Source organism: Dipodomys merriami, unplaced genomic scaffold (genome assembly GCF_024711535.1).
Source record: "Dipodomys merriami isolate MVZ:Mamm:240054 unplaced genomic scaffold, mDipMer1.0.p SCAF_20, whole genome shotgun sequence".
NCBI lineage: Eukaryota > Metazoa > Chordata > Mammalia > Rodentia > Heteromyidae > Dipodomys > Dipodomys merriami.
In genome coordinates, this window is record NW_027203382.1 from 31160207 (window position 1) to 31187663 (window position 27457).

The 27457-nt window shown below is 42.5% G+C and overlaps 1 protein-coding gene across 1 annotated transcript in view; it reads left to right on the forward strand.

Annotated features, from left to right (window-relative positions):
• LOC138833018 (synaptic vesicle glycoprotein 2C) overlaps positions 1-24810 on the forward strand; it is a 144412-nt gene extending 119602 nt beyond the window's left edge. The window contains exons 7-13 of the mRNA XM_070031375.1: positions 2667-2777; positions 3412-3500; positions 9023-9187; positions 9850-9983; positions 11773-11976; positions 12420-12579; positions 22862-24810. Coding sequence (XP_069887476.1) covers positions 2667-2777; positions 3412-3500; positions 9023-9187; positions 9850-9983; positions 11773-11976; positions 12420-12579; positions 22862-23045 — 1047 coding nt within the window. The 3' untranslated portion in view covers positions 23046-24810. The remainder of the gene's footprint in view (positions 1-2666; positions 2778-3411; positions 3501-9022; positions 9188-9849; positions 9984-11772; positions 11977-12419; positions 12580-22861) is intronic.
• Positions 24811-27457: the final 2647 nt, after the last annotated feature.

The window sequence follows — 27457 nt, forward strand, 5'->3', positions numbered from 1 at the left end:
ATAGTTCTTGTTTAGACTTTAATTCTAAAGTGTGAAATGTTTATTCATTGGCCTTGTAAGGGATAAGTATAAATGATGAACAGCATAAATATATATTGAACAGTATAAGCAATGTTCTCTTCAATAACATTTTTCTGTACAGAGGAGTATTTTCTCTTTTTTTTCTTTTTCTTTTCTTTTTTTTTTTCCGTTGGTCATGGGGCCTGGGCAGTGTCCCCTCAGCTCTACAGCTCAAGGCTAGTGCTCTACCACTTGAGCCACAGCGCCACTTCTGTCTTTTTCTGCCTATGTGGTACTGAGGAATGGAACCCAGGGACTCATGCATGCAAGGCAAGCACTCTACCACTGAGCCACCTTCCCAGCCTCAGATGAGTATTTTCTATGTGGCCATTTATTAAATAAATATTTAATCTGAATTTGGTAAAGGAAGGCAGCCAAGTGAACCAGAAAGGAAACCCAAATGCATGACTTTGACTTGATGAGGTTTAATATGAACATAAGGCACAAAAGAATCAGAGACTTATTTTCAAAATGTATCTCTATTACCTTACATGCATGTGCAGGGGCACACATGATATAAGACACATGCTAGTTTCCCATTCTACCAGTGGCACACTGCTTTAAGGATAAAGATAGAAATCTTCATTCTGGGGTTGGGAAAGTAGCTCAGTGGTAGAGCGCTTGCCTTGCATGCATGAGGCCCTGGGTTCCATTCCTCAGCACCACATAAGCAGAAAAATAAAAAGCCAGAAGTGGCACTGTGGCTCATGTGGTAGAGTGCTAGCCTTGAGCTGAAGAGCTGAGGGACAGCACCCAGGCCCAGAGTTCAGGCCCCATGACCGGACCCCCCCAAAAAAAAAATCTTCATTCTGGCCCCAAAGACCTACCAATCCAGTCTCTGACTACCTGGGGATCCTTTCTACAGATATACTTGTCTTAAAATTCCTCAGACCTAACCCTCAGCCTGGCCTGACCTCTACTCTTCCCTCTGCCTGGACTGTCCTTCCACCTTCTAGTTATAGTTTATTCTCCATGGAAAAGCCAGTCAACTTAATAAAATAGGAGGCATGGGATTTGGGGAAGGAATGAGTGTTTTAAAGCTTTTGATATATGCAGTCATACAACAGACTAAAAATGTTCTTGTCTAACATGCACTAAACCATAAGGAGAAATCTAAGATTTTCAGTGGCTTATATATCCTTACAGTTGTTAAACCTTGGAAAAGTTGACTGGGCGTATGTATAGCTCAGGCAGCCGAGTGTCTGCCTAGTAAGTGAGAAGTCCTGAGTTCAAATGCCTGTAGTGAAAAACAAAACAAACACCATAAAACCTATGATCCTAACTACTTATGAGACTGAGATTAAGAGGATCAGTTTGAGGCCATCCTGGACAAAAGGACCCCATATTAAACAGTAAAAAGCTGGACACATGCCTATTATACCAGCTACAGGAAAATAGGCGGAATGCAATCCAGGCCAGCTTGAACAAAAAGGAAGATCCTACTCAAAAATAAGTGGGCTGAAAAAGTCTACTTTTCCATGGAGGCATGGCTCAGGCATTATATCCTGCCTAGCAAGTATAGAGCCCTGAGTTCAAACCCTAGTACAGAAAACAAAACAAAAACATGAACCATCCTGTGAAATGATCCCTGACTACGAAGACCCCTCCATGCTATCTCATTTCATTTTTGTTTATAAAAGGCATTTTTAAGATGGGCTGTAGTCTGACTGATGATTGAACCTTGGTACATTTTGAAGATGATCAACTCTGTGAATATCCAGTCTCAATACCTGTATTTCACAATACAGTTGCCATTTAGGATGTTGGCAGACTCGCTAGAAAAATCTACTCAAATCCCAGATGGAGTAATATGTTTATCTGAACTTGTCCATGATTCTCAGACTTGCCAAAAACAGGTCAAGGATGGTTAACAGGAAAGGCAAGCCACCACCAAGTGCTTCCCCTTTGTCCTTTTCTGGGTTCTTTTGGTTGGGAGCATTGCTCTCTTCCTTAGTAAAAGGAGGCTTTCATAGCCAGAGGTGTGCTTACACATTGAACCTCTGTCCTTTGTTAAATGGATGTGACTGAGCGGCTAGCATTGAAATTTGCAAAAGAAACTCACCTACTTCTTGCCATATGGCCCCCACACCTGTGGGGGTATGCCCGCCAGCACTGAGTTAGGCTGGAGGAGAAGGAGGGAAGGGCAAGGGGGTACTGTGGCATACAAATTAGATAGGAAAGCACTGTAAGAACAATGGTTAGGGGGTCAAATTCATCAAATAAGTACACTCCTCCACAACAAATATATTGCATGCAACTGTTTTAATCCAAGAAATACAGTTCTGAATTCAGAAGATGATCTATGCTCATGTTGACCTGGTAATGTGGGTCTTTGTAGTAATGAGTCAGAGACCATTTGGGGTTTCTATCATTTCACTACAAGTTTTCCCCACTTCCCTATTTCCTGTTACTCATTCTTACTGGGTTCCTTTAGGTGCTGATTGCATCTTAGACTTATGTCAATTGTCTCATATATATAGATGGAATGATTACAAATATCCCTCATTTTTTTATTGGACTTAGTTTTTGCCTACTCAAATTGTGAGCCTAAATTGAGGAACCTCAGAGAAGAGACCTCAGTCCTTGGCACTCTGTTCTCTCTGCAGGTGAACAAAATCAAAACCCCTAAGCAAATAGATGAGCTGATTGAAATTGAGAGTGACACTGGAACATGGTACAGGAGGTGTTTCGTTCGGATCCGCACAGAACTGTATGGAGTAAGTTTGAGTTCTGCCCCAACACACATGTCAACTTCTTGAACTTGGAAATGGTCAGGAGAGAGGTTTACTGTACCTGTCTCATCAATAGTACCTCCCCTCCGTGAGGTTACCTGACTCCCAGACTAGGACCAGGCTAGTAGATCCCTTTAGAATCAGACCCATTCAGGGGATGTGTCAGGCCAGAGTTGGGGCAGTGACGTCTTGCCTTGAAGACTTGTTGCCTCCAAGAAGCTGCAAAGCAGAAATTCCAGTGTTTGTGGTTCCTTGTGGCGTTCAGATACATTTTATGTATTTATTTATTTATTTTGCTGGTCGTGGGGCCTGAACTGTGGGCTTGGGTGCTATCCCTCAGCTCTTCAGCTCAAGGTTAGCATTCTACCACTTGAGCCACAACAACACTTCTGGCTTTTTCTGCTTATGTGGTGCTGAGGAATGGAACCCAGGGCCTCATGCATGCAAGACAAGCACTCTACCACTGAGCTATCTTCCCAGACTACTTTCAGCTACATTTTAAGTTGAAATGAATTCAGCTCAACAAAACCTCAGCTTTTTATAATTTGGTGGCAGGGGTATGTGAAGAGGGGTTGTCTCTAAAACTGCATAAGAAAACTAACTCTCTAATATTCCACAGATCTGGTTGACTTTTATGAGATGTTTCAACTACCCAGTCAGGGAAAATACAATAAAGCTAACGATTGTGTGGTTCACTCTGTCCTTTGGGTAAGTGATATTTAAATTCTTAGCAAATAAAATGTGTTAAATGTCACAAATTCACTCCCCATCATGCTTTCTTCTTACACTACCTGCTAGGGAAGAATGTTTAGTTTGGTTTCTGCTTAGATCTATACAGTTATGGCTTTATAAATAAATTGTGTTATTTTTAATCTAGTCCAAAAACCATGTTGATAAACCAGTAGTACTTGAGAAGTCTAATAAGGCCCTGTGGCTGTCCACCAACCTCTCCTCTGCTCAGCCCTTTTACGCCAGTCTGCTTTGAATTTGTCAGGAGTCTATCTCAGGCTTTTGCCCACCCTCCACTAGGGACACTTCTACCCACCTCATTCCCTCACCTCCTTTAGTTCCTACTAGGTGACACCTTCGCCACAACTCTGTTCCTAAGCACACATGTACCTTTCTACCTTCCTTCCTTCCTTCCTTCCCTCCGTCCTTCCTTCCTTCCCTCCATCCTTCCTTGCTTGCTTCCTTCCTTCCTTTCTTCTTAACTACCTTCCTCTCATTGTAACCCCTCTATATTCCTTATTCTCTTATCAGTGTTATTATCCCCTATGACACTTCTTTTAGGCAAACTCTTCTTTTTTTAATTTTTATTTATTTTTTATTGTGAAAATACTATACAAAGGGGTTACAATTACAAGGGCAAGATAATGAGTACATTTCTTATCAAGCATTGTAGCCTCCTCCTTTGTTTCCCCTTCCCATCCCTTGCCTTCCTCCCCCCATCCCCCACCCAAACCTCCCCACCCCACCCCCCACCAAAGTTGTAAAATTCGTTTTTGACATAACGACTTGTACTTCTCATTGTTGCAACGGGTCTACCTGTATCCTTATTTAAATGACTTGTTTTTCCCCTTCCCCTCCACAAATTATACCGACATCAAATACAGTGAAAGCAGGGGTTATACTGTGGGGGAGGGACATACAAAGCAACAAAGAAATAATTTTATAAATGCGTTAGAAACAATCGCATGAAAGAAAAAAATTTGAATACATATCTTAGGGTTCATTTCCCTAATATCACCTTATCTGACCTTTTCTGCTTGACTCAGACATATACTAGGCATTGCAAATAAGGGAAACCATGGGACCTATGTTTCTTTGGGCCTGGCTTACTTCACTTAATATAATTTTTTCCAAGCCTTTCCATTTCCTAACAAATGGGGCAATGTCATTCTTTCTGATGGAGACATAGAATTCCATTGTATATATATACCACATTTTCTTGATCCATTCATCTACTGAGGGGCATCTGGGTTGGTTCCATATCTTAGCTATAGTAAATAATGCTGCAATAAGCATAGTTGTGCTGGTAGCTTTAGTGTGGTCTTGTTTGTGATCATTTGGGTAAATGCCCAAAAGTGGGATTGCTGGGTCATAGGGGAGCTCTATGTGGAGTCTTTTGAGGAACCTCCAGACTACTTTCCAAAGTGGTTGAACAAGTTTACACTCCACCAACAACGCAGTAGGGTTCCCTTCTGTCCACATCCCCTCCAGCATCTGTTGTTATTAGAGTTCTTGATTTTTGCCATTCTAACTGGGGTGAGGTGGTATCTTAATGTTGTTTTGATTTGCATTTCTTTTATGGCTAGGAAGGTTGAGCATTTCTTCATGTGTCTATTGGCCATCTTTCTTTCCTCTTCAGAGAAATTTCTCTTTAAATCTTTAGCCCACTTATTTATTGGGCAGTTGTTTCTTTGAGGATTTGTTGTTGGGGGATTTAACTTTTTGAGTTCCAAGTATATTTTAGATATGAGACCCTTGTCCATTGTATGGCTCGTGAAGATCTTCTCCCAATCCGTGGGCTTTCTATTGATCTTGCTAGGTATGTCCTTTGCCATGCAGAAGCTCTGCAATTTCATGCAATCCCATTTGTCCAACCTTTCTTTGGTTTGTTGTGTTTCTGGGTCTCTATTAAGAAAATTTCGGCCTGCGTCAAGGAGACCTAGGGTTTTTCCTATTCCATCCTGTAATGTTTTCAGAGTGTCTGCTTTGACTCCGAGGTCTTTGATCCATTTGGAGTTGATTCTGGTGCAGGGTGATATATAAGGACCTAGCTTTAGTTTTCTACAAGTAGTTAACCAATTTTAGGGAAACTCTTCTTTACTCTGCATATAAATATAAAGCTCTGACTTCCTGCTTTGGAAGATTAATGAGATTTGGAGTCTTAAAAGATAGATAGATGATAGATAGATAGATAGATAGGTAGATAGATAGATAGATAGATACACACACACACACACACACACACACACACACACACACACACACACACATTCCTGACCCACAACAGGGGCTCAATAAATAGGTACTGACAAATGAATAAAACAACCTTAGAAGTATTGTAAGAACAAGGAAATAAGGAAGGAGGGGAGGGGAAAATGAGGTTTAGTTGCTAACACTTGAAATCTTCACTTTAGAATGAGTATGTCTGCTGCTTCAGAAAAAAGCAATGAGATGATGCACTATTAGGACAGAAGGATCTTTGGGCATCGTAGCATCTAATTGTGACATCATAATTTCCATGTCTTAATTGATATAAATTAAGATAGGCAAGTTACCAAAGTGCTGGATGAGGTGTGGCATGGGAGCAGGGCCTGTAGGGAGAAGCAGGATACTAGAAGTTCATGCTGATGTGTTACTTGGCCTGCATTCATAAGTTGAGAGAGTTGGTTTAGAATATTCAAAGTCATTCTAATCTAGTTTCTAAAAATATTCATTACTCTTGAAGGGAAAAAGGACTAAAAAGTGATTTACATTAGGTCCCTACATTAAGAGGGAGTTAGGTACAAGAAGACAAAATAAATCCAAGGGAAGTCTCATGCTCAAGGTGTGAAGGGTTCCTGGAGAGTCATTCTGGGTCACATTCATTGCTGATCAGATTTTCAATTTTATGACTTCTATATCCCTGATACCTCAGTGGTGCCTAACATTTAAGAGACAGTCAGCAGACTTTTGCTGCGTAAGTAAAGTACTAGCTAAACCTCCTCCACGTCCTTGATGTAGGTGCCAGGGTAATATCTTTCCCTGGTTGTTGCCAATTTTAAGTTTTCGTGACATCCACGGTGCATCCTTGAGTCATTTGTTAATGGTACCACCGCCACCACTGTAACTGACTCACAGTCTATGAGAGCAGGGGCTGAGGCACAGCTGGTTGAGGAATGCTGATGACAAGGACATGAAATGATAGAAATGACTCATGCTGTCTTCTGAGCCCCTCAGTGTCATGGGCACTAAACATACCATTCAATATGGCAACCATACAGGGGAGCTGGAGTCTATCTACCATTATCCCACTATTAAGAGGTGTGGGAAACTAAAGCTTAGCTAACTAGTCAAAGTGAAAAGTAGCAAGACTAAGATTTGAACCCTGCAAACCCCTCCTTCCTGTACAGCAAAGTGTCACTGAGGATAAAAACTAGAGCCGGGCTTTCCAAACCAGATACATCTGAACACTCCCCTGGGCCTTCCTCTTCCAGAGTCTCTGTTTATCAAGTCAGAAGAGAGCCAAGTTCAGGGGTACTGATCAGAGGGCTCTACTTTGGGAACTATCACATTAAAGCATTATTGTCCAATAGAAATATAATCTGAGTCACAGATGTCATTTTAAGTGTTCCAGTAACCACACACATGCATACACAAACACACAAAGGTTAGAAGAAACATAAAATTAATTTTATTCAACTCATTGTCCTCAAATAGTAGTATTCTAACACATAATTGGTATGAAAATTATGAATGAATAATTTTACATCTTTTTTTTACATTAGCCTTCAAGATCTCCTGGTATTTCATGCTCATAGAATGTCTCACATTGGCTAGCCACAGTGTCACTGCCTCAGAGTCACTCTAGAAATGACCTGGATTTTCAGATAGTTACTGAATATTCAACATTGGAAAATGGGGCTCTGCTCCAGGTTAACAGTTTCACAATAATAAAGGAACCAGGAAAGATCATCCATTCGCGAGCGGTCATTCCATAAAGGCTCGGGGTTCCTGGGTCCCAGGAGTTTGGACCACTAATCTAGGAAACTGTTTCTCAATCAGCCTGTGACAAGAATGACATTAGGATGTCATGTGTCTTAGAGTCCATTTGCGCTGCCATAACAAAACACCTGTGATCAGCTAAGTTATCCATATTAGGCATTTGTTATTCAACATTTCCAGAGCAAGACTTGGAACCCCAAAATCAAGGTACTAGGATGTTTGGTGATGCTGAGGGCTTGGGCTCTGCTTCCACATCCTCTGGGGGTATGAACTCTATGTCCTCACAGCATAGGAAGAAAACGAGGAAGAAGGGAGAAGGAGACAGCTCCTGATAATAGGTTTGAACTCAGGGCCTCACCTTTGCGCAGCTTATTTGCTCAATTCATACTCTACCACTTGAGTCATGCCTCCAGCCCAGCTTTTTTTCTGATTATTTTGGAGATAGAGTCTCACAAACTTTTCTGCTCAGGCTGGCTCCAAATCTCAGTCCTCCGGATCTCACCCTCATGAGTAGCTAGGATTACAGGTGTGAGCCTACCTTCTACACATGTATTTTTTTTTCTGTATATACTTTTATTGTAAAAATACTATACAGAGGGGTTATAGTTACATGAGTAAGGTAACGAGTACATTTCCTATCGAACATTGTTACCTCCTCCTCTGTTTTCCCCTACCATCCCTTCCCTCCCCATATCCCCAACTCTTCCCTTTCCCCACACACACCCCCCCAAGTTGTAAAGTTCGTTTCCAACATAGTGTCTTGTACATCTCATTGTTACAATGGGTCAACCTGTATCCTCATTTCAGCATTTTGTTATTTCCCTTCCCCTCCCCAAATTAGAAAAAAATGTATATACAAGAAGCAGGACACCTGAATCAAATACAGTGAAAACAAGGGTTATACCATGGGGGAAGAACATACAAAAGAAACAAAAAAATCACATTGTACATTATAAATTCATTAAAAACAATAGCAAGAAAGATAAAAACATGTGTGTCCCTATCTTGGGGTTCATTTTGCTTAGCATCATCTTATATGGTCATATGTACATAGCTTTTGACCTTTTCTGCTTGTCCTAGACATACCAGGCATAGATCCTATGGTTTCCCTTATTTGCAATAACATATATTACTCTTTATTAAACCTTTTCCTGACTGCCCTATTTCTTAATATAACATATTAGGATCTAAGACTCAATTTGGAAGGTCATATTCAGATCATAGAACTGTGTGTGTGTATATACAGAAGGGGGTTCTTTCTGAACCCCCTTTCTTTGTAAAGAAAGGGCTCAAGAATTACACACTGGAGTTTTCCAGCTAACTTCAACCTACCTCTTGAGCTTAATTTTTGTAGATTAATCTTGAGTCGGGGGTTCAACAATCATAGTGTAATGGTTTATTCAACAGTTACAAGGAGTCGTTCATAACTGGAATTACTTCTCTAGTATCCACTACCCATCTGAAATGCTAGGAAGTATGTGCCAGAACCTTTATAAACTCACATTTTGTTGCCTTTGCAGGTACTATGGATTATCTGTGTGGTTCCCTGACGTCATTAAACATCTGCAGTCTGATGAATATGCACTGCTAACTAGAAATGTGCAAAGGGATAAATATGCAAATTTCAGTATTAACTTCACAATGGAAAATCAGATTCATACTGGAATGGAATACGACAATGGCAGGTCTAGAATCTTTGATCCAATTTAACTTGCTACCGAATCACACAAAGCTGATTTCTTACTAAGATTCAGTGCCCTGAAACCTACAGTTGTGCTTTTGTTTTAGTGTGTACATCCAGTCATTTTCAGGTTGAATTTCGATATTCCTAACTGGGCTTTAAATCTACTTACCCACTTCACTTAAACTTCTAAAACTGAGTTGTTTTACATTTATTAAGCTGGCCTTTGACTGGTGTGAAAAAAATGTAGCATCCTCAAGAGCAATAAGAGTAACTTAAGGGCTGGGGGCGTGGCTTGAGTGGTAGAGCACCTGACTAGCAAGTGCAAGAGTCCCTGCGTTCAAATCCCAGTAACTGCAAATTTAAAAAAAAAAAAAGTCACTGTAAAGTAAAGAATATTGGAAAATAAGATGCAAAGTAGAGTTATTTAACTTAGAGAAGAAACCTGAAATCCAGCCAAAGGAGAGGACATACAGGCACAAAGAGCTTAGAAAATCCAGCAGTCAACATTTCTATGATTAAGAAAGTCTAAAGTGGGGATGTCATATCTTTAAACTTGTTTGACTTAGCCGTGAACTCCACTGACATGAATGTGTGTGTGTGTGTGTGTGTGTGTGTGTGTGTGTGTGTGTGTGTGTGTGTGTGTGTGGTGTGCATGTCGAACAGATTCCTAGGAGTGAAGTTCAAGTCCGTAACTTTCAAAGACTCCGTGTTTAAGTCCTGCACCTTTGAGGATGTGACCTCAGTCAACACCTACTTCAAGAACTGCACCTTTATCGACACCATTTTCGACAACACAGGTAGGTGTGGGCTTCGCATGGCTCCTGCTGGGGCCTTTGCGGAGGGTTTTTCTCCTGGCAGAAATGTGATAACCCCGTGACAGTGTGGCCAGATGTCTAGACTGAAGCGTAAATGAACAAGTTTCCTGAATGAGGCTGAATCAAAGGTCTGCTTGTATTGTTTTGCCTTGCCCAGGTTCAAAATTGGTATAAAAAATCTCATTGTGGGTAATTTTTAAAGCAAAGATTTCTGTAATAATCCAAGTCTCAAAATCTGGTGTTCCTCTAAGTCAACAACATGTGGCTATTTAATGGGACATTAAGTATAATGTTTTAGCTCACTCCATATACATCTGGGAAGCTCCCTAAAGAAGCAAAGGAAGAGAACAGAGCATCAATTTAACACCATGATATTCTATCTCACACCACGGGTCATCAGATACTTCTTATCTCGTATAGTTTACCCAATGTTTGAGTTTTAAAAAATTAAGAAATTTAGCCAGGTGTCAGTGGCTTGTTCCTGTCATCCTTGCTACTCAGGAGGCTGAGATCTGTGGATCAATATTCAAACCCAGCCCAAACAGGAAAGTCTGTCAGACTCTCATGTCCAATAAATACTGTAACTTTTTTTGGGGGGGAGGGTCTGGTCGTGGGGCCTGAACTCTGTGCCTGGGCACTGTCCCTCAGCTCTTCAGCTCAAGGCTAGCACTCTACCACTTGAGCCACAGCGCCACTTCCGACTTTTTTCTTTTTACTTATGTGGTGCTGAGGAATCGAACCCAAGGCCTCATGCATGCAAGACAAGCGCTCTACCACTGAGCCACCTTCCCAGCCCCAGACTGTACTTTTTTTAAAAGCTAACAGTAAAACTGTGGCTCAAGTGGCAGATGCTAGTCTTGAGCAAAGAAACTCAGGGACACCGCCAGGCCCTGAGTTCAGTCTAATGCTAGCATACACACACACACACACACACACACACACACACACACACACACACACACACACACACACACACACACACAAATGAGGCTAGAATGACAGCTTTCTGCTGGCACGGAGATCTGTGTCTGCTCTGCCTTTTTCATGTGTACACAGGAGCCAGCTCTTCTCAGTACTACGAGAGAAAGCCAGCAAGTGTCTTTGCTTTTGTAAACAGGGTCACTGATCACCCTCTTCTAACCACATGACCTCAGAAGACCAGCATTTCATTATTTTATTTTTCTGATAGACCATAATAACAAAAAAGATGCAAGTCCTCTTAGGTAGACCCAAATTTAACCCAATTTAAACAACACACTGAATGCTAGTGACCTTCAAGTGAAGCTGACTCTTGTCCCTCCGTGGATTCAGCCACATGGACCTGAAATTGCAGCCTCAAAAACCCAAGAACAGTCCCAGAAAATGACCATCCACGGCCAATTCATTAACATGTGTGCATGTGTACACACACACACACACACACACACACACACACACACACACACTTAAAACAAAGAGTAAGCAAGTAATCTAATTAATAATGGCCAATTACAGAAAGTCAGAAGATAATTGGACTCTTTAGTCTAATTGATTCCTTATTCATTAAAGATGCCCCATCATTCTACCTCTTTTTATATACAGTATCAAGCTAGACTTCATTCATGGCCAGGAGAGGATATAAAGTGTCAAGCCAGCACAGGGCCTAAGGTGCTCAAAGAATTTCTAGTACCATGAGGCTTTATGAAATTCTCCACAGGGTTTCTGATACAGGTGCTCACCTGTTACTTCTACCTGGCAAGAGTTTGATGAGTTGTCTTTGCTGTTTCTACAGATTTTGAGCCATATAAATTCATTGACAGTGAATTTCACAACTGCTCGTTTTTTCACAATAAGACCGGATGTCAGATTACTTTTGATGATGACTACAGTGCCTACTGGATTTATTTTGTCAACTTCCTGGGGACACTGGCAGTGTTGCCAGGAAACATTGTGTCCGCTCTCCTGATGGACAGAATTGGGCGTTTAACCATGCTAGGTAGGTACTGGGGTTCAAGGAAGGATGAGAGTGGTGCCTGTTTCTTTCTGGGCTCTCTGTCCCTTAAAGATTTGCAGTTCAGGAGGAGAAACCCTTACCTCTTTCATTAGGATACATCTCTAATGAAAACAATGTCTAATTACATTTCATTTGAGCAATTGCCATGAGTTAACGGACTGAAAAACTAATTAGGTGTAACTAATGTATATTTTTCCACTCAAGTTGTTGGTTAATGGGCTCTATGTATTTCATACTTGCTGCCTTCAGAAGTCAGTGAGAGGGTTGACCTTTCAAACAGGTGAATGTACTTGGACTTGAGATTTATGGAGCCCAGTCAGCAGCTTCTCCATGGGATTGTTTTCTGGAGCGATCTCAGTAACTCAAAGGTCCTTGCTTGCTGAGATGACAGGCAACACTCAGCCTTCTGTCTGTGTTGTTGGCAGGTGGCTCTATGGTGCTTTCAGGGATCAGCTGCTTCTTCCTTTGGTTTGGCACCAGTGAATCTATGATGATAGGCATGCTCTGCCTGTACAATGGATTGACGATCTCAGCCTGGAACTCTCTCGATGTAGTTACTGTGGAGTTGTACCCCACAGACCGGAGGTATGTTGAAACGGGCCTCTAGGAGAAAGGGGCTCCAAGACACTGGCAAATTGTGACAAAGTGAACCCAGCTGCTGCTTCCCCCAAGAAAGTAAAAACAAAAAAAAAATCGGAAAAGCCATTAGCTCATGCAATTGTAGGTTCTACTTATATCTCTTGAAAGGAAACTAATTCCTAGCAATAATTAATAAGGTAGTGAAGGCGCTGAAGAAATTGACTTGTCTCCATGAGGTAATTTGTTGGCTAATGATAAGAAGGAGTTGTAAGCTTTTGGTGAACATTAGTAAAAAAAAAAAATTTGTGCTGGTCCTAGGGCTTGATCTCAAGGCCTAGGTGCTGTCCGTGAGCTTTTTGGCTCAAGGCTAGTGCTCTACCACTTGAACTATAACTCCACTTTGGCTTGTCAGTAGTTAGAGATAAGTCTCCTGGACTTCCTGTTGGGGTTGGCTTTGAAACATGGTCCTCCTATCTCGGTCTCCTGAGTAGCTACGATTACAGGTGTGAGCCACTGGCACCTGACTGAAGATTAGCATTTAATAACCTACTTTGGCCCACATGTTGTAGAGCTTTCTAGTCCTAGGAGGGTTATTACCCCCCACTTGCAGGTCTCTGCTTGAGCTCTGAGTTTAACAGATGAGTGCCTAGAATATGTCTTTTGACTTTCCTGGTCTATTGGAGGAAAGCCCAACACATTCCAGATAGCTGGAGGAAATTTACTCATCCAGTCCTAAAATGAAGTCACAACTAGTTTATAATTCCTATCAGCAAAGGCCTAGAATGTAAGGCTTTGGGCTAGTGCTTTACAGCTGAATAGTTAAAAGCTGAACTGATGCTCTGTTTCACCATTTGACATGGGCTTTTTACCACTTCCTACCTTATATTTCATGCCCAAGTCTTAAGCTCTGTCTCTGTGTAAGCCTCTTATTGGAGTATTTTGCAGAATTTGGAATATAGAGCAGGAGGGGTTTTCCCTCCTGTAGAATACTGACTTGCTGAGTCCCCAGTGCTGGCCCTGTTCCTTTGGTTTATTGGCCACATTCAGGAGCATCTTTTCCTGGGTTTACAAGAACCCTAGAAGTCTTGCTGTAGAATACCGCCACACTCACAAATCCCGGATGTCTCCTTGCTAAACATTTTCATTCTGACCCTAGTGAGCTTCTATGCTATACACAGGCTCTGGAAACCATCTGAGTAACATTAGTTGTAACACAGTAGAGCTCATAATAAAGCTACATAGAGATGCCAGAGGGAAGGAGAATTGTAATTGCCAATTGTAATTGCCCATGACCCTGAACTCACGTTCAAGCTGACACCTGATCCTGACACAGGCCCAGCTTTGATACTGAGGCACTCACTAGCCTGGTTGAACCTGAAAGTCAAGATAAGTGGCCCCAACTATAAGGATCAGAGAGCCACAGAGACCCTCAAGTGGCCTATGCACCTGTTTATTTGGAGACACTCACCTGTCCCTCTTTTCCACTCTCATGGGTTGGTGACCACATGCCAAGTGTTGCCTTAATGGAGTCCTAGGATAGCTCAAGTCAAAGCAAAGGTCATCTGGGAAGAATACCAAGGAAGACAAGACTGTGTAAAAAGGCTGAGGACGTGCCTCAAGTGGTTGAACATTTGTCTGGCAAGCATAAGGCAATGAGTTCAATTCCCAGTACTGAAAAAAGAAAGAAAAAAAAGAGTAAGAAAAAAAAAAGAAAAGAAGTAATGATAGGTTGAACTAATCTTAGTCACCATTCACTATACTTCTCCCGCCCCTTCCCCGCCCCTGCCCCGTGGGGCTTGAACTCTGGGCCTGGGCACCGTCCCTCAGCTCAAGGCAAGTGCTCTACCACTTGAGTCACAGCGCCACTTCCAGTTTTCTGGTGGTTTATTGGAGATAAGAGTCTCATGGACTTACCTGCCTGGACTGACTTTGAACCACGGTCCTCAGATCTCAGCCTCCTAAGTAGCTAGGATTACAGGCATGAGCCACAGGTTCTTGGCAACTATGTCCATTTTTCACCTCCCTTCTTTTCCCTTACCCCATTGTGGTCAAACTCCTAAACTTCTCCAAAGTCAGAAATGAAGCCACTGTGGTGTAGGCCACATGATTGGCTCATCAGGGTTGAGGCTTGCTATCCATCATCTAGGCAGTGGCTCTCTGCTGCCACCATGTGACCATGATGCAGTTTCACCGGCCACGCTTCCTGTGCCTTCCAGTCTGGGGACTTGTCTTCCCCCCCATGTAGCTTATTTTAGGCAAGGAGATAGTAATGCCCCCAGCCTCCCACTGAGGCCTCCAATGCTGAGCAGTCAAAACCAGAAGGCCATCTCCTGGGTGTCTTTCTTTGGGCAATGTGATCCTACTTTCCCTGGCCACTGGCTGCTTTCTCCCCTCACTCTCCTGTGTGTACCCTTCAGACATAAGGATTTTAAAATAAAACCCCAAAGGTTTCTATGTAGTGCTCCCTTCGAACCTGCCATCTGCCACTGTCACCCAGAACTCTGGGATTTGCTAACAGCAAACCTCAGCCCGGAATTAGTCCCCCTCAGGACAGCTCCTGTGTAAACAAAGAAGGGCTCTCATTTTCTTTCCAGTACCCCCTGTAATCACCACTCTCTTGCTGACCAGCTGTGTGTCTGTCCAGGGAAAGACTCAGCACAGCTGTGCCTCTGTTCTCTCAGATGAAAAAGGAGGAACTTGAAATAAATGGCCTCTCAGGTCTTCCCTTATACTTCTAGAATTCTCCTTGTCACCATCATTATCTGGTGTTCTATAGTGCAATTTCTTTCATTCTTCCTTAAATACATTCTCCCCCTGTGATCATAAAGCAAGATAATCACTTATTTTTTGGAGATCATGTTATAAAGAAATCTTTCAATTATCCTTACTAACTAATCTATGTACTTCATCATCTTACCTTGCTTTATTTTTTGCCTAATGCCATTTCATCAATTAGATGTTTACATTTAGGTGTTTGATTATGTATTGTGTATGTTTATATTTTTTTCTTTATATTTGATTTTTCTTCATTTTACCATTATATATGTTTACACACTGGTCATTCAACCAATGTCAGATTCACTTTGTCTCTGGAAGTTAGAAGTGGAAGTTCAGGCTGGGCATGGCACTACATACCTGTAGTCCAGTGACTTGGAAGACTGAGGTGCACAGAAGTCTTGAGTCCAAGAGTTCAGAGCTAGCCTGGGAAACCTAGAGAGATTCTGTCTTAGGAAAAAAGAAGTGGAAGGTGAAGGGGTGGAGAGTGTATGTCCCCTATCCCCACAGCCTTGTTACTAGGTGTTGGATTACAATGGGAACAAAACCTGCCAAATAGACAAACAAGCACAGAGCAGTCATTTAGCCTGAGCTACAGGAAGTGACCTCATCATCCACAGGTACGAACCAGCCCTTGCAATAAAGCATCATGGGTACATGACAGAGGCAGCAGGATCACCAGGCTTGGGGCCCCATCAGGCCACTGCCAAGTCCTCCTGAATGAGGAGCTGCAGGTCTTGTGGGCTCTAGGATCTAGTCTGCACCGAGTACTGTATCACAGAGTTGAGGTTGCGGGGCCCAGGACATGGGTAGGGACAGCTTGTGATGCTGCATAAAGAACATCCTATGAACCCACGGCATGGCTGGATCCCCCTCATATCACTGATGGATGAACCATCCTCTCCATGCTCATGAAGAAGCCTTCTCGTGCTGATCTCCAGAATGATAGCCAAAGACGAAATAGCCAATCCCAGCCTGTCCATTCCTGATTAACCTGCTGTACATTCTAAGATAATATTTCTTAGGGACAATTTATCTAACACACTGTTTATACTGAAGTGTTTTTTATCTCTCTTTTTATTAGTGTACATGAATTGTATGAAGTTTTCACTGTACTATCTCCATACATATATATACATATCTTGACCAAATTCACCCCCTCTATTACTCTTGCTATGCTGAAGTACTCTTTTGTAATTTTTTATTGTTATTAGAAAGGTGATATGCAGAGGGATGTGGGTTTTTTTTTAATTTTTATGCTGATGAACTTTTTTTTTTGGTTGGTCATGGGGTTTGAACTCTGGGCCTGGGCACTGTCTCTCAGCTCTTCAGCTCAAGGCAAGCACTCTACCACTTGAGCCACAACACCACTTCTGGTTTTCTGGTGATTTATTGGAGATAAGAGTCTCACCGACTTTCGTGCCTGGGCTGGCTTTGACCTGCTATCCTCAGATCTCAGCCTCCTGAGTAGCTAGGGTTACAGGTGCAAGCCACCAGTGCCCAGCTTATGCTGAACTACTTTTAAGACAAATCACCACCCCACCATGTAATGTTAAGTTGGAGATCGCATCTGAGGCCAGCCCAGGCAAAAGCGTAAGACCCTGAATCTAAATCTGAAAAAAAAAAAAAAAAAGCAAAACTAAGAAACAAAAGCACCTGCTCTGAGTCCAGCAATGGGGATTGCTGACAAGAAGCATCAACTCACCTGGTAACAGGATGCACTGCTATGTGGCTGTGTTCACAGGCCTTGGCCTCAGATGAACTAGGAGTTGCTACTCAGTGCCAGTACTTGCTTGTCCTATAATTATGTATCTTGGCCCAGGCCCACATTTCCTAGCTAGGTTTACCCAATAAATCATAAAACACAAAGCCTTCCATTCTTACCTGTCGGCAAAGATTTGATTTCAACAGGAATGAGCAACAGGAAGCCCCTGGATGGTGGGAGTAGGAGGGAGATGGAGAGTTGCTTTGGGCCACGTCCTCTCTCAGCTCACAGCTCATGGGGAATTTCTTCTCTACGTGTGTGAGGGGGAGCAAGGCAGGGTTGGGGAGTGGAGTGGCCAGGTTGCCTCTCGTGAAGGAAGATGCTACCCACGTGAGTAAGGCAAATTTTCCCTATTTTTAAAGTTCAGAAAGCAATTGAATCCAGTCTACTCCTTAAGAATACATAATTAGTTATGATTATCTCTAAATAGTTGTTCAAAAGAGTTTCCACTCAACAGAATTAGTTCTTTTTCTCTCAGCCAAGTAATACCCGTTAAAATGCCAAGTACAGCTGAGTGCTGGTGGCTCACATCTGTAATCCTAGCTTCTCAGGAGGCTGAGATCTGAGGAGCTCCATTCAAAGCCAGCCCGACCCAGAAAGTTCATAAGACTCTTCAATTAAGCACCAAAAAAGCTGAGGCTCAAGTAGTACAGCACTAGCCTTGAACAAAAAATGCTTGAGGACAGAAAACAAATGCCCATTACATTCTTCTTTAATTTTGCTGGTCCTGGAGCTTGAACTCAGGGCCTGGGCACTGTTCTTGAGCTTTTGATCTCAAGGCTACCTCTCTATCATTATATAAGCCACAGCTCAATTTCCTAAAATACCCATTACAAAAACCTATCTCCAACTTTTCTGGAAGACCTTAGGAAATTCTTGAGTTTACCTTGAGTGTGGCGGGCATCCCTGGGCTGGTCCTGGGAAAGGGTGCTCCAAGGACTGGAGCTACAACAAGGACTACTGAGCCCCCTCCAGAATGGAACATGGAGTAAAACATGCCCATGCCAATCCTAGTGCCCATGAGCCTGTAGGGTGAGACTAGAGGAGGTGCATGGAGTAGAGGAGATGCTTCAGAAAGGGGAGACATTTCCCTTGGCAAAAACCAACAACAACCATGAGCTGGGAAATGCACCTAAAGTAGGGAACTGGATGAACGCAAGAGCAGGAAGGAGAAGAGGAAGGAGGGGATGGCTTGGGTGGGATCCGTTCCCTCTCTGCTCTTCCTGAATACAGCATACAATGCTGCCTGATCTTCTCTAGCAGAGAGCAGTTCTGTGTGTGAGAATCTACCTTTAACAGGTAGATTTCATGGGCTGAGCCTACATCTTCTTTACTTCAAGTCTATTTTCTCCCCTCTATTAAGAGTATTTTACCCAGTGAGGTCATCGGCAGTACATTAATACAGGCACTGAGTCCCTGCAGCTCAGGGATACACAGTGATTTCTTTCCAGTGGAGTGTGAAGAAGAAAATCAGCACAATTAATTTCTCAGGTTGTGAGGGACACATATCTAAGCAAGGATACATAGTTGCTATGACTTGCCAGGAGGAAAAATCCAAACTTACTACTTTACAAATCCAAGGAAGGTGCAGTTCTAAATGCACAGAAGATGCATTTCCTTTCTGGTTAAAAGAAAAGAAAAGAAAAGGACCATAAACTTGCCTTGCTTTGAATGTACCTTTCATACTCAGTGAACCCCAGCTCTCACTGACATCATAGGAAAATATAAATTTTCTTCTGTCTTGATGCTAGTACATTAATGGGTGAAGTTGCTATTCAGCCAGACTTTTCAAAAATGTTTGACACATGCCAGGCACCGCCCTGGGCACTTCGAGTATCCAGTATCCTTTTCGTCTCAATACTGTCAAAAACACTCACAGCTGGTTTGGCACTAAGACCAGGAAAAAAAAAAAAACAGAAAAGAAAGACATTGGATGAGTGAGGCCAGATATGATGGTGCACACCTGAAATCAGCTACTCAGATTAGGAGCTAAGGCATAGGATTATGGTTCAAGGCTACCCTAAGTAAAAATGTTAATGAAATACTATCTCAACAAAAAAGCTAGGGAAAGGTAGCTCGTGACTGTAATCCCAGCTATTCTGAAGACAGAAGGAGGGTCACAGTCTAAAGCGGCCCTGCACAAAAAGCAGTAAGATCTTATCTGAAAAAATAACTAGGAACAAAAAGAATGTGGGCATGGGGCCTGGAAAGGTGGCTCAGTGGTAGAGTGCTTGCCTTGCATGCATGAGGCCCTGGGTTAGATCTTCAGCACCACATAAGAAAAACGACGGAAGTGGTGCTGTGGCTCAAGTGGTAGAGTGCTAGCCTTGAACTGAAGAGCTGAGGGACAGTGCCCAGGCCCAGAGTTCAGGAACAGTGACAGGACCAAAAAACAAAACAAAACCAAAGAATGTGGGCATGGCTCAAGTAGTGAAGCACTTTCCCTGCAAATGTGAGGCCGAGTTCAAAACCTACTACCTTCTCCAACCCGAAAAGAGAGGCTAGATGTGTGGACAATGCTTTTCTCAGTCCAGAATGGAGTCGGCAGTTCCCTTTTCCCAGCCTCCAATTAAAACATAAAACAATGTAAATAAACCATAACCCACTTAACCAGGCAGTCTCCTGAGAAGCTACCAGGTAGCCTCAATTTGTGGATACTACCCTACCCCCCCCCACCCCCCGCCCATTGGCTAAGTCTAAGTTCCCATGTCCCGTGCCCCGTTCCACACCACACCAGCAGGTCATCGTCTGTGAAAGCATAGCTACTCTAATTCTACAGCATAGCCAATGCCACGTGGGTTATTCTGCAGTATCAGCATCAAGAGACTTCTTCATGACAGCACAAGGTTTTCATTGTGCCTATCAGCAACACATACACGGCTGATTTCCCTAGCAGCACCCACTTTTGCCTTAACACCACAAGGTGTAACTGATACTTTAGGAATCTAAAATCTAGAAACTAAAATGTACTTTAAAGCTGGGGCACGGGCTCACACTTATTATCCTAGCTTCTTGGACAGCTAAGATCTGAGGGTCACAGTTCAAAGCCAGCCTGAGCAGCAAAGCCCACAAGACTCTTTTCTCCAACAGTTTAAAAAAAAAGCCAGAAGTGGAAGTTTAGCTCAGATGGTAGAGCTCTAGCCTTGAGTGAAAGGCTAAGCAAGAACACGAGGCCTTGAGTTCAAGTCCTAGTACTGGCACCAAGAAAGAAAGAAAAGAAAGAAAGAAAGAAAGAAAGAAAGAAAGAAAGAAAGAAAGAAAGAAAGAAAGAAAGAAAGAAAGAAAGAAAGAAAGAAAGAAAGAAAGAAAGAAAGAAAGAAAAGAAAGAAAGAAAGGAAAGAAAGAAAGGAAAGAAAGAAAGAAAGGCTAAGCAAGAACATGAGGCCTTGAGTTCAAGTCCTAGTACTGGCACCAAGAAAGAAAGAAAAGAAAGAAAGAAAGAAAGAAAGAAAGAAAGAAAGAAAGAAAGAAAGAAAGAAAGAAAGAAAGAAAGAAAGAAAGAAAGAAAGAAAGAAAGGCTAAGCAAGAACATGAGGCCTTGAGTTCAAGTCCTAGTACTGGCAAGAAAAAAAGAAAGAAAGAAAGAAAGAAAGAAAGAAAGAAAGAAAGAAAGAAAGAAAGAAAGAAAGAAAGAAAGAAAGAAAGAAAGAAAGGCTAAGCAAGAACATGAGGCCTTGAGTTCAAGTCCTAGTACTGGCACAAAAGAAAGAAAGAAAGAAAGAAAGAAAGAAAGAAAGAAAGAAAGAAAGAAAGAAAGAAAGAAAGAAAGAAAGAAAGAAAGAAAGAAAGAAAGAAAGAAACAAAGTTTAAAATCAGTAAAACAAGCTTGTCTGAAAGACCTACACAGTGTATGATTTCAAGTAAATGACATCCAACTGTGGAGATGAGAGACATGGAGATGGTTGGGGTAGGAGAGGGGACGAAAAGGTAGAGAACAGGTGATTGAATTTTATTGTCGTGTACAGAGGGTTTACAGATACAGAGGGTTTTTTTCAGGGCAGAGAAACATTCTACGTGGTTTGATAATGATGGCCATGTGTCATTGCATATTTGCCAAAGCCCAGAGAATATTCAGTATCAAGAGTGAACCCTAATATTGGCAGAAAACATCAGTTACTGATAATGCAATCACTCACCAATATTATAATTATAATAAATTCACCACATCCGTGCATAAAGAGAGGAAACCGGGACAATTAGAAACCGAAATCTGCTTAGATCCTAAGAAACCAGCCAGAAGCCATTTCAGCCTTGTAGCATCATCTCCATGGAGATGGGGGGGGGGGTAGTTGGGTGCACTTTGGTACCCAACCTGCAGCTTCCAGCAGTTTTATTTGAAAATGCTTATCAGTATATTAAATCTCCTTATCTTTCTGGTGGTTATTTTCTTTTTTTATTATTTTATTGTAAAGATACTGGTCAGAGGGTTACAGTTACATGAGTAAGGCAATGAGTACATTACTTGTTTGGTTATTTTCTAACAACAAAAAAACAAAAACAAAAACAGGAGAATACAAAACTAGCTCGCCCTCTTCCCAAGAAAGCCCTCATTCCATTCCATCCAATATTCTACTTTCTCTATTCTCATTCCAAACCACTGCCTTCAGCAGACCACTTCCTCTGCTCCCTCAGTTTCTTAGCCAAAAAGAAAGTCTATTTTCTCCCCTCTATTAAGAGTATTTTACCCAGTGAGGTCATCGGCAGTACATTAATACAGGCACTGAGTCCCTGCAGCTCAGGGATACGCAGTGATTTCTTTCCAGTGGAGTGTGAAGAAGAAAATCAGCACAATTAATTGCTCAGGTTGTGAGGGACACATATCTAAGCAAGGATACATAGTTGCTATGACTTGCCAGAGGAAAAATCCAAACTTACTACTTTACAAATCCAAGGAAGGTGCAGTTCTAAATGCACAGAAGATGCATTTCCTTTCTGGTTAAAAGAAAAGAAAAGAAAAGGACCATAAACTTGCCTTGCTTTGAATGTACCTTTCATACTCAGTGAACCCCAGTGAGAACCCAAAAGAAGGACTAGCATCAAGACAGAAGAAAATTTATATTTTCCTATGATGTCAGTGAGAGATCACAATATGAACAAAATTTAGTTTCCTGCCCAGAAGACCACAGTGAGTCCACTCAATACATTTACTTTGTCCTTTCCAAAGAATACCGTAAGAAATGGGATGAGGGCAGAGTGGGATGGTAGTGTAATCTCATTTACTCATGAGGCAGAAATCAGAAGGATTACAGTTCAAGGCCAACATGGGCAAAACATTAGATCACATCTTGCCAAAAACCTGGGGCTAGTAACTAATGCTATAATTCTAGATAATCAGGAGCTGAGATCTGAGGATCAAGGTTCAAAGCCAGCCCAGACACACAAATCCAAGAAACTCTTATTCCAATTAACCATTTAAAAAGCTGGAAGTGGTGGTGTGGCCCAAGTGGTAGAGAGCCAACCCTGAGCCGTAAGAAAAAAAAAAAAACAACAACACACAAATGAAAGTACAAGGCCCTGAGTTCAAGCACAAAAAAAGAATAAATAAATAAAGAACAATCAAGGAAACAAGGAAGTCAACAGAAGGCTGTACATCTTCCTAAAGGTTTGCCGATAAGCATCTCATATGTGCTCCAATGACATACAACACAATGCACTTGAAAATTACTCCACAGGCCATGTGCATGTAAAACTAGAATCTTGGGGATCTAAGACCTTGCTGAATGGTGCCCATCTTTCTTTCCCTTACAGAGCAACAGGCTTTGGCTTCTTGAATGCACTCTGCAAAGCAGCGGCTGTCCTGGGAAACTTAATATTTGGCTCCCTGGTCAGCATCACCAAAGCCATCCCCATCCTGCTGGCCTCTACTGTGCTGGTGTGTGGCGGACTCGTGGGACTGCGCCTGCCTGACACACGAACCCAGGTTCTGATGTGATGGAACAAAAGCCAATACTCTGTGTGTGTCCCTCCCCTGCCCTGAGTCACCTCTGCTCACTGGCTCAAGGCTTCTGATTTTTTTTTCCATACATAGAAAGGTGTCCAAGTATCAGAACACTCTCTGTGTGTCTCTCTCTGTCTCTCTCTTTGTATCTCTCTCTGTCTCTCTCTATATATCTCTTTCTGTGACTTAAAATGTGGATGCACATCATCTTTCCCCTCTTACGTGACTCGGTACTGGTTTTGTCATTTTGTTCTCTCTGTGTATTGTTGTTCTTCCTAACTGTGCCGCTCCATCCTCCAGAACAGTCAGTAGGAATATCTCTGAAGTTGGCTGGGCTTCCCTGGAATTCTGCTTCTTGGAGATTAGAAGTTAGACAGTCAGTGCTAGTGTTCTTACAAACAAGAGCCTGCTCCTAAGACAACAGGAACAGAAAATGTAAGTGGGCATATTGCTGCATTTGTGCTGAGGAAAGAGATTTTTTTCTTTGGTCAAACAGAGTGATATTTCCTGTTTACTTAGAAAAGAACACCCAGCAATTCTCGATTTTATAGCAGGGCCTCTCAAAGAAAACCATGGGGTATATGCTGGGCTGGGTGGGGCTCTTTCAAGCAAGACTGGAGTTGACTGCTGACAGGAAGAACAAAGCCTCTGTCAGTTAGCAGGAAAAAAAAATGGGCAAGCTACAGAAGTGAGATTTCTGACAGAGAGCCCGATATAAACTTCTGACAAATCTAAGAGAAAAGAATCGTCGTATCTAGGAGTGAATGTGGCAGATGGTTCTGAATGCTTGACAGCCAACAAATCAGAGGGATCTTTTGCCTCCGTTTACCCCTCCCCCTCAGGCTATCATAGAACTTGCTAGAAAGTCTCTTCTTAAAAAAATTATACCTGCCTGCTTGATTCTACTATTCATAAGATATTCATGGAGATTGTGGGTGGACATCTAAATTGTCATTGAAGAAGAAAGTCACATCTAAAGCCATTTGGAAATGCAAATTGATTCTTGTTTCTGTACATCTTTCCTGAGAGGGCTTGTTGGTGAAGGTAGCGTAGCATTCACCTCCCTGGCTCCCATCACCAAAGTAGGCCTGGTCCTCCACCATCCCTCAGGCTGTGGCTGCTTTGTTCCAAGTAGGATCCCAGCCTGCCTGCACTCCTAGGGCACTACCTGGCTTACAGTACACCTCTCTGGGTGGCCATGTGCCTGCTTGTGTTACCTCTGGATTCTGCCTGGGCTCAGAGGGAAGAGGTCAGCAGGACTCTCCCAAGGGCAAGTGGTCAGCCTCCAGGCCCCCACCCCGCCTCCAGCTTGTCCATTTTACATATCTTCTTTGAAATCTGAAGCCTCCTTGTAGATTAACAGCCCATGACTAGCAGCCAGGAACAAATCCTGGATTTCAACAATATTCCTTTTTAAACTGCTTATGTCTTTAGAGGGTGATCTTTGTTCCTTATGACAGGCCACAGTCCTGGGGTGTCCAGAAAAATAAGCAAACTTGTGTTTTGCTTTAGAGTTGCCCCAGCGGTTCCCTGGGCTCCCCACTTCTCCTCCTCCCCCTCCCTGCCAAGCCCATCTACCTCACCCCTACCGCCCATTCCCTATGGTCTTCCTAGAACTCAGATTCTGTGAAAAGCTCTTGCATTGACATAACCTATTAATCCACCTTTCCTCTCAAGTAATTCAAGAGGCAGCCTGGTTTGGGGGAGCAGGGGTGACAGGAAGAGGTTAGGTTTCTGGGGATACATATATGCTCCAAGCCAGAAAAATCAAACTGAAATCTACAAAGACAACGGGGGGGGGGGGGGGGAAAGCAATGAAGTCTAGACATGATTCCTTTGGAAGATACCACCAAAGAAATAACTTACGCTCGCTTCTTCCTCCTGTCATGTTCCAATGGGTTTAAACACACAAGAACATGCATGTTGTGTTGCTGTTTTTTCTATATGAGTTCATTTCCCTACCTATCTATTCCTTGATTTCTTTTTCTTTAAAAATAACCTGAGCATGTTATTTGGTTGAATGTTGGCATGTACTGAATTATCGCCATCTACTCATCCAAAAGGGAAGTAGACGTTTGCATGGATGTCTCTAGGCTTTTGTGATAGCTGATTTTGCTTACTAGATTTTTCTTTCACGTTGAACATGTCTCTATTTATCTATCATAGGGTCTAAATGCATTATCTATCTCCCCGGCTGCAAGGCATTGTTATTGACAATTTTTTTGAACACTAAGTTGGGTTCATGTGGGATAAACCAGCAGAATCTTTCCTTCATGAGACCTTCCATGCTGTGTGTCTGTCACAAGAGCCACCTTTGTCTTCTGTCACCTCACCTGAACTCCCAGGTGGCCCAAGAGGGATCTCTTCTAATCTCCTGGACAGTCTGTGGTCACAAACCTTCTTGGTCACCACCTTTGCCATCTTTGTTCACTTTTCTCTGCCCCTTCACAGTGTGTGTTACTGTCTAGTAGAGGGCTCAAGTTGTTTGCCAAGCCTGTGATGAGACCTGCAAGGCTCATTCTGGTTTGCCTAGAGATTAAGATACAACCCATGGAACAGAAACTCTGTTGTCTCAGTGGTACCTGGATGGGCAACTACCATCTCCTTCCATCCATCGTAGAAGGCAAAGGGAAGCTGGTGCAAGTTGAGCCACAGCTGGGTGCTGGTGGCTCATGCCTGTAATTCTAGCTACTCAGGAGTCTGAGATCTGAGGATCGCAGTTCAAAGCCAGTCCAGGCAGGAAAGTCCCCGAAACTCTTATCTCCAATAAACCACCAGAAAACTGGAAGTGGTGCTATAGCTCAAGTGGTAGAGCGCTCGCCTTGAGCTGAAGAACTGAAGGACAGCGCTCAGGCCCAGAGTTCAAGCCCCACGACCGAAAAAAAAAAAAAAATGGAAGCCACAGTCAGTCCCACTTGCTCGGATATTTCCAATTTCTTTTCTAACCCAACAGCTCCGCCACTGCCCAATGGGATCAATCCAAGAATGTTTCTCTTATGACCACCACCAAATCCTCTCCAAAAAAGAAAAAAACAGCCAAAGCATTGCCCCAAATTGTGACTTTAGTGCTGCCTGCTGTCCCAGGTATTGGATCCTAAGTCTCCAGTTCACACTCAGTGCTACTGCCTGACTTGTCTCACACCAGAGTACTGGCCTGGGAGGTAATGGAGGGATGCTAACCCAAGTCCCAGTAGGTACCCCAGATCTTGCTAGCACATAAGTCATTGAACATCTCTGCTCCTCAGTTTCCCTGACTATATAAAGGATTGATACTAGTCTGCTCTCTAAGACCCTAGCTGATAATCTTGAACATAGCCTCATCTTAATCTGTCACTTTGTGATGCTAAAGCCATCTATACAAGAATTGCCTTAGCTTAAACACTGATTAATCAGGAAATAAGAACAAAGAGAACAAGAAGTTGGAAGAACCTTCTGGAATAGGCCAGAGTAGAGTTCTGTTGTTGTCTGTGCACCCAGCTTCTCAGCATTCCGAGCATGTCTCAGTTCAAATGCCAGCTGGACTGTTCTCATTGCCCATCCAGGGAATGGGCCCTCCCTGGCAGATAGAACCATAGTTACAAGACTCTGACAACAGGGCTGTGGCAAAACTGGATCCTCTAGCAACCCTAATCACCTACTCCTTTGTCCTACAGTGTTTCAGTGATTTAACCTAAATAAGCAAATATGCCATTTACAAAATCTCACCAAACCAGATTTCAGGTTTTCACCAAAACTCCTTTGTTGTTTTGAACACTATTTTAAGAGATCAAGGGGGCAGTGGGGAAGAAAATTAGTGACACAGAGAGACTCCGATATCACTGTGAAGGTTCCAGTAAAGAGACTAAAGCATCAAGGAGACATTCTAAATTCTGGGAGTGTTTCCAGAACATTCCATGAGAATACTTTGGGATTTCTTCTGCCAACCAAAATAAAATATGATATCAGAAGGGCCTGTACCTATTTCTTCAAGAAGACACCTTACCTGTTCAAGCATAAATGTCTGAATGTCTGAATTTATCCTTCACCTAGACTCATAGGACTCAACTGGCATATTGTTTTTCAAAGGCCTATTAGCTATATATGAAGTTTCTCTTATTGTGCCAAATTTAATCTAGTTACCAAACCTCCAAAAACATCAGTCATGTTGAAATAACAAAAAGAATTCTGTATAGTACTCTTGTAGCTTTTGGTCCTGCTGAGAAAAACATATGTTTTAGGTAAAGCTTGTCTTGTAATCTGTGTGGTATGGACAAAAGAAAATTGTCAGGCTCCCCATAGTATATTTCATGTCCCTTTCCTTGTTTTAGGCGGTTGGCAGTTCTCCATGAATTGTTCTTTTGCTCTAGATGTTGGCCAGGAGGCTGTCCAACAATCTCACCAACTAGACACAAGTCATTGCCAGAGCT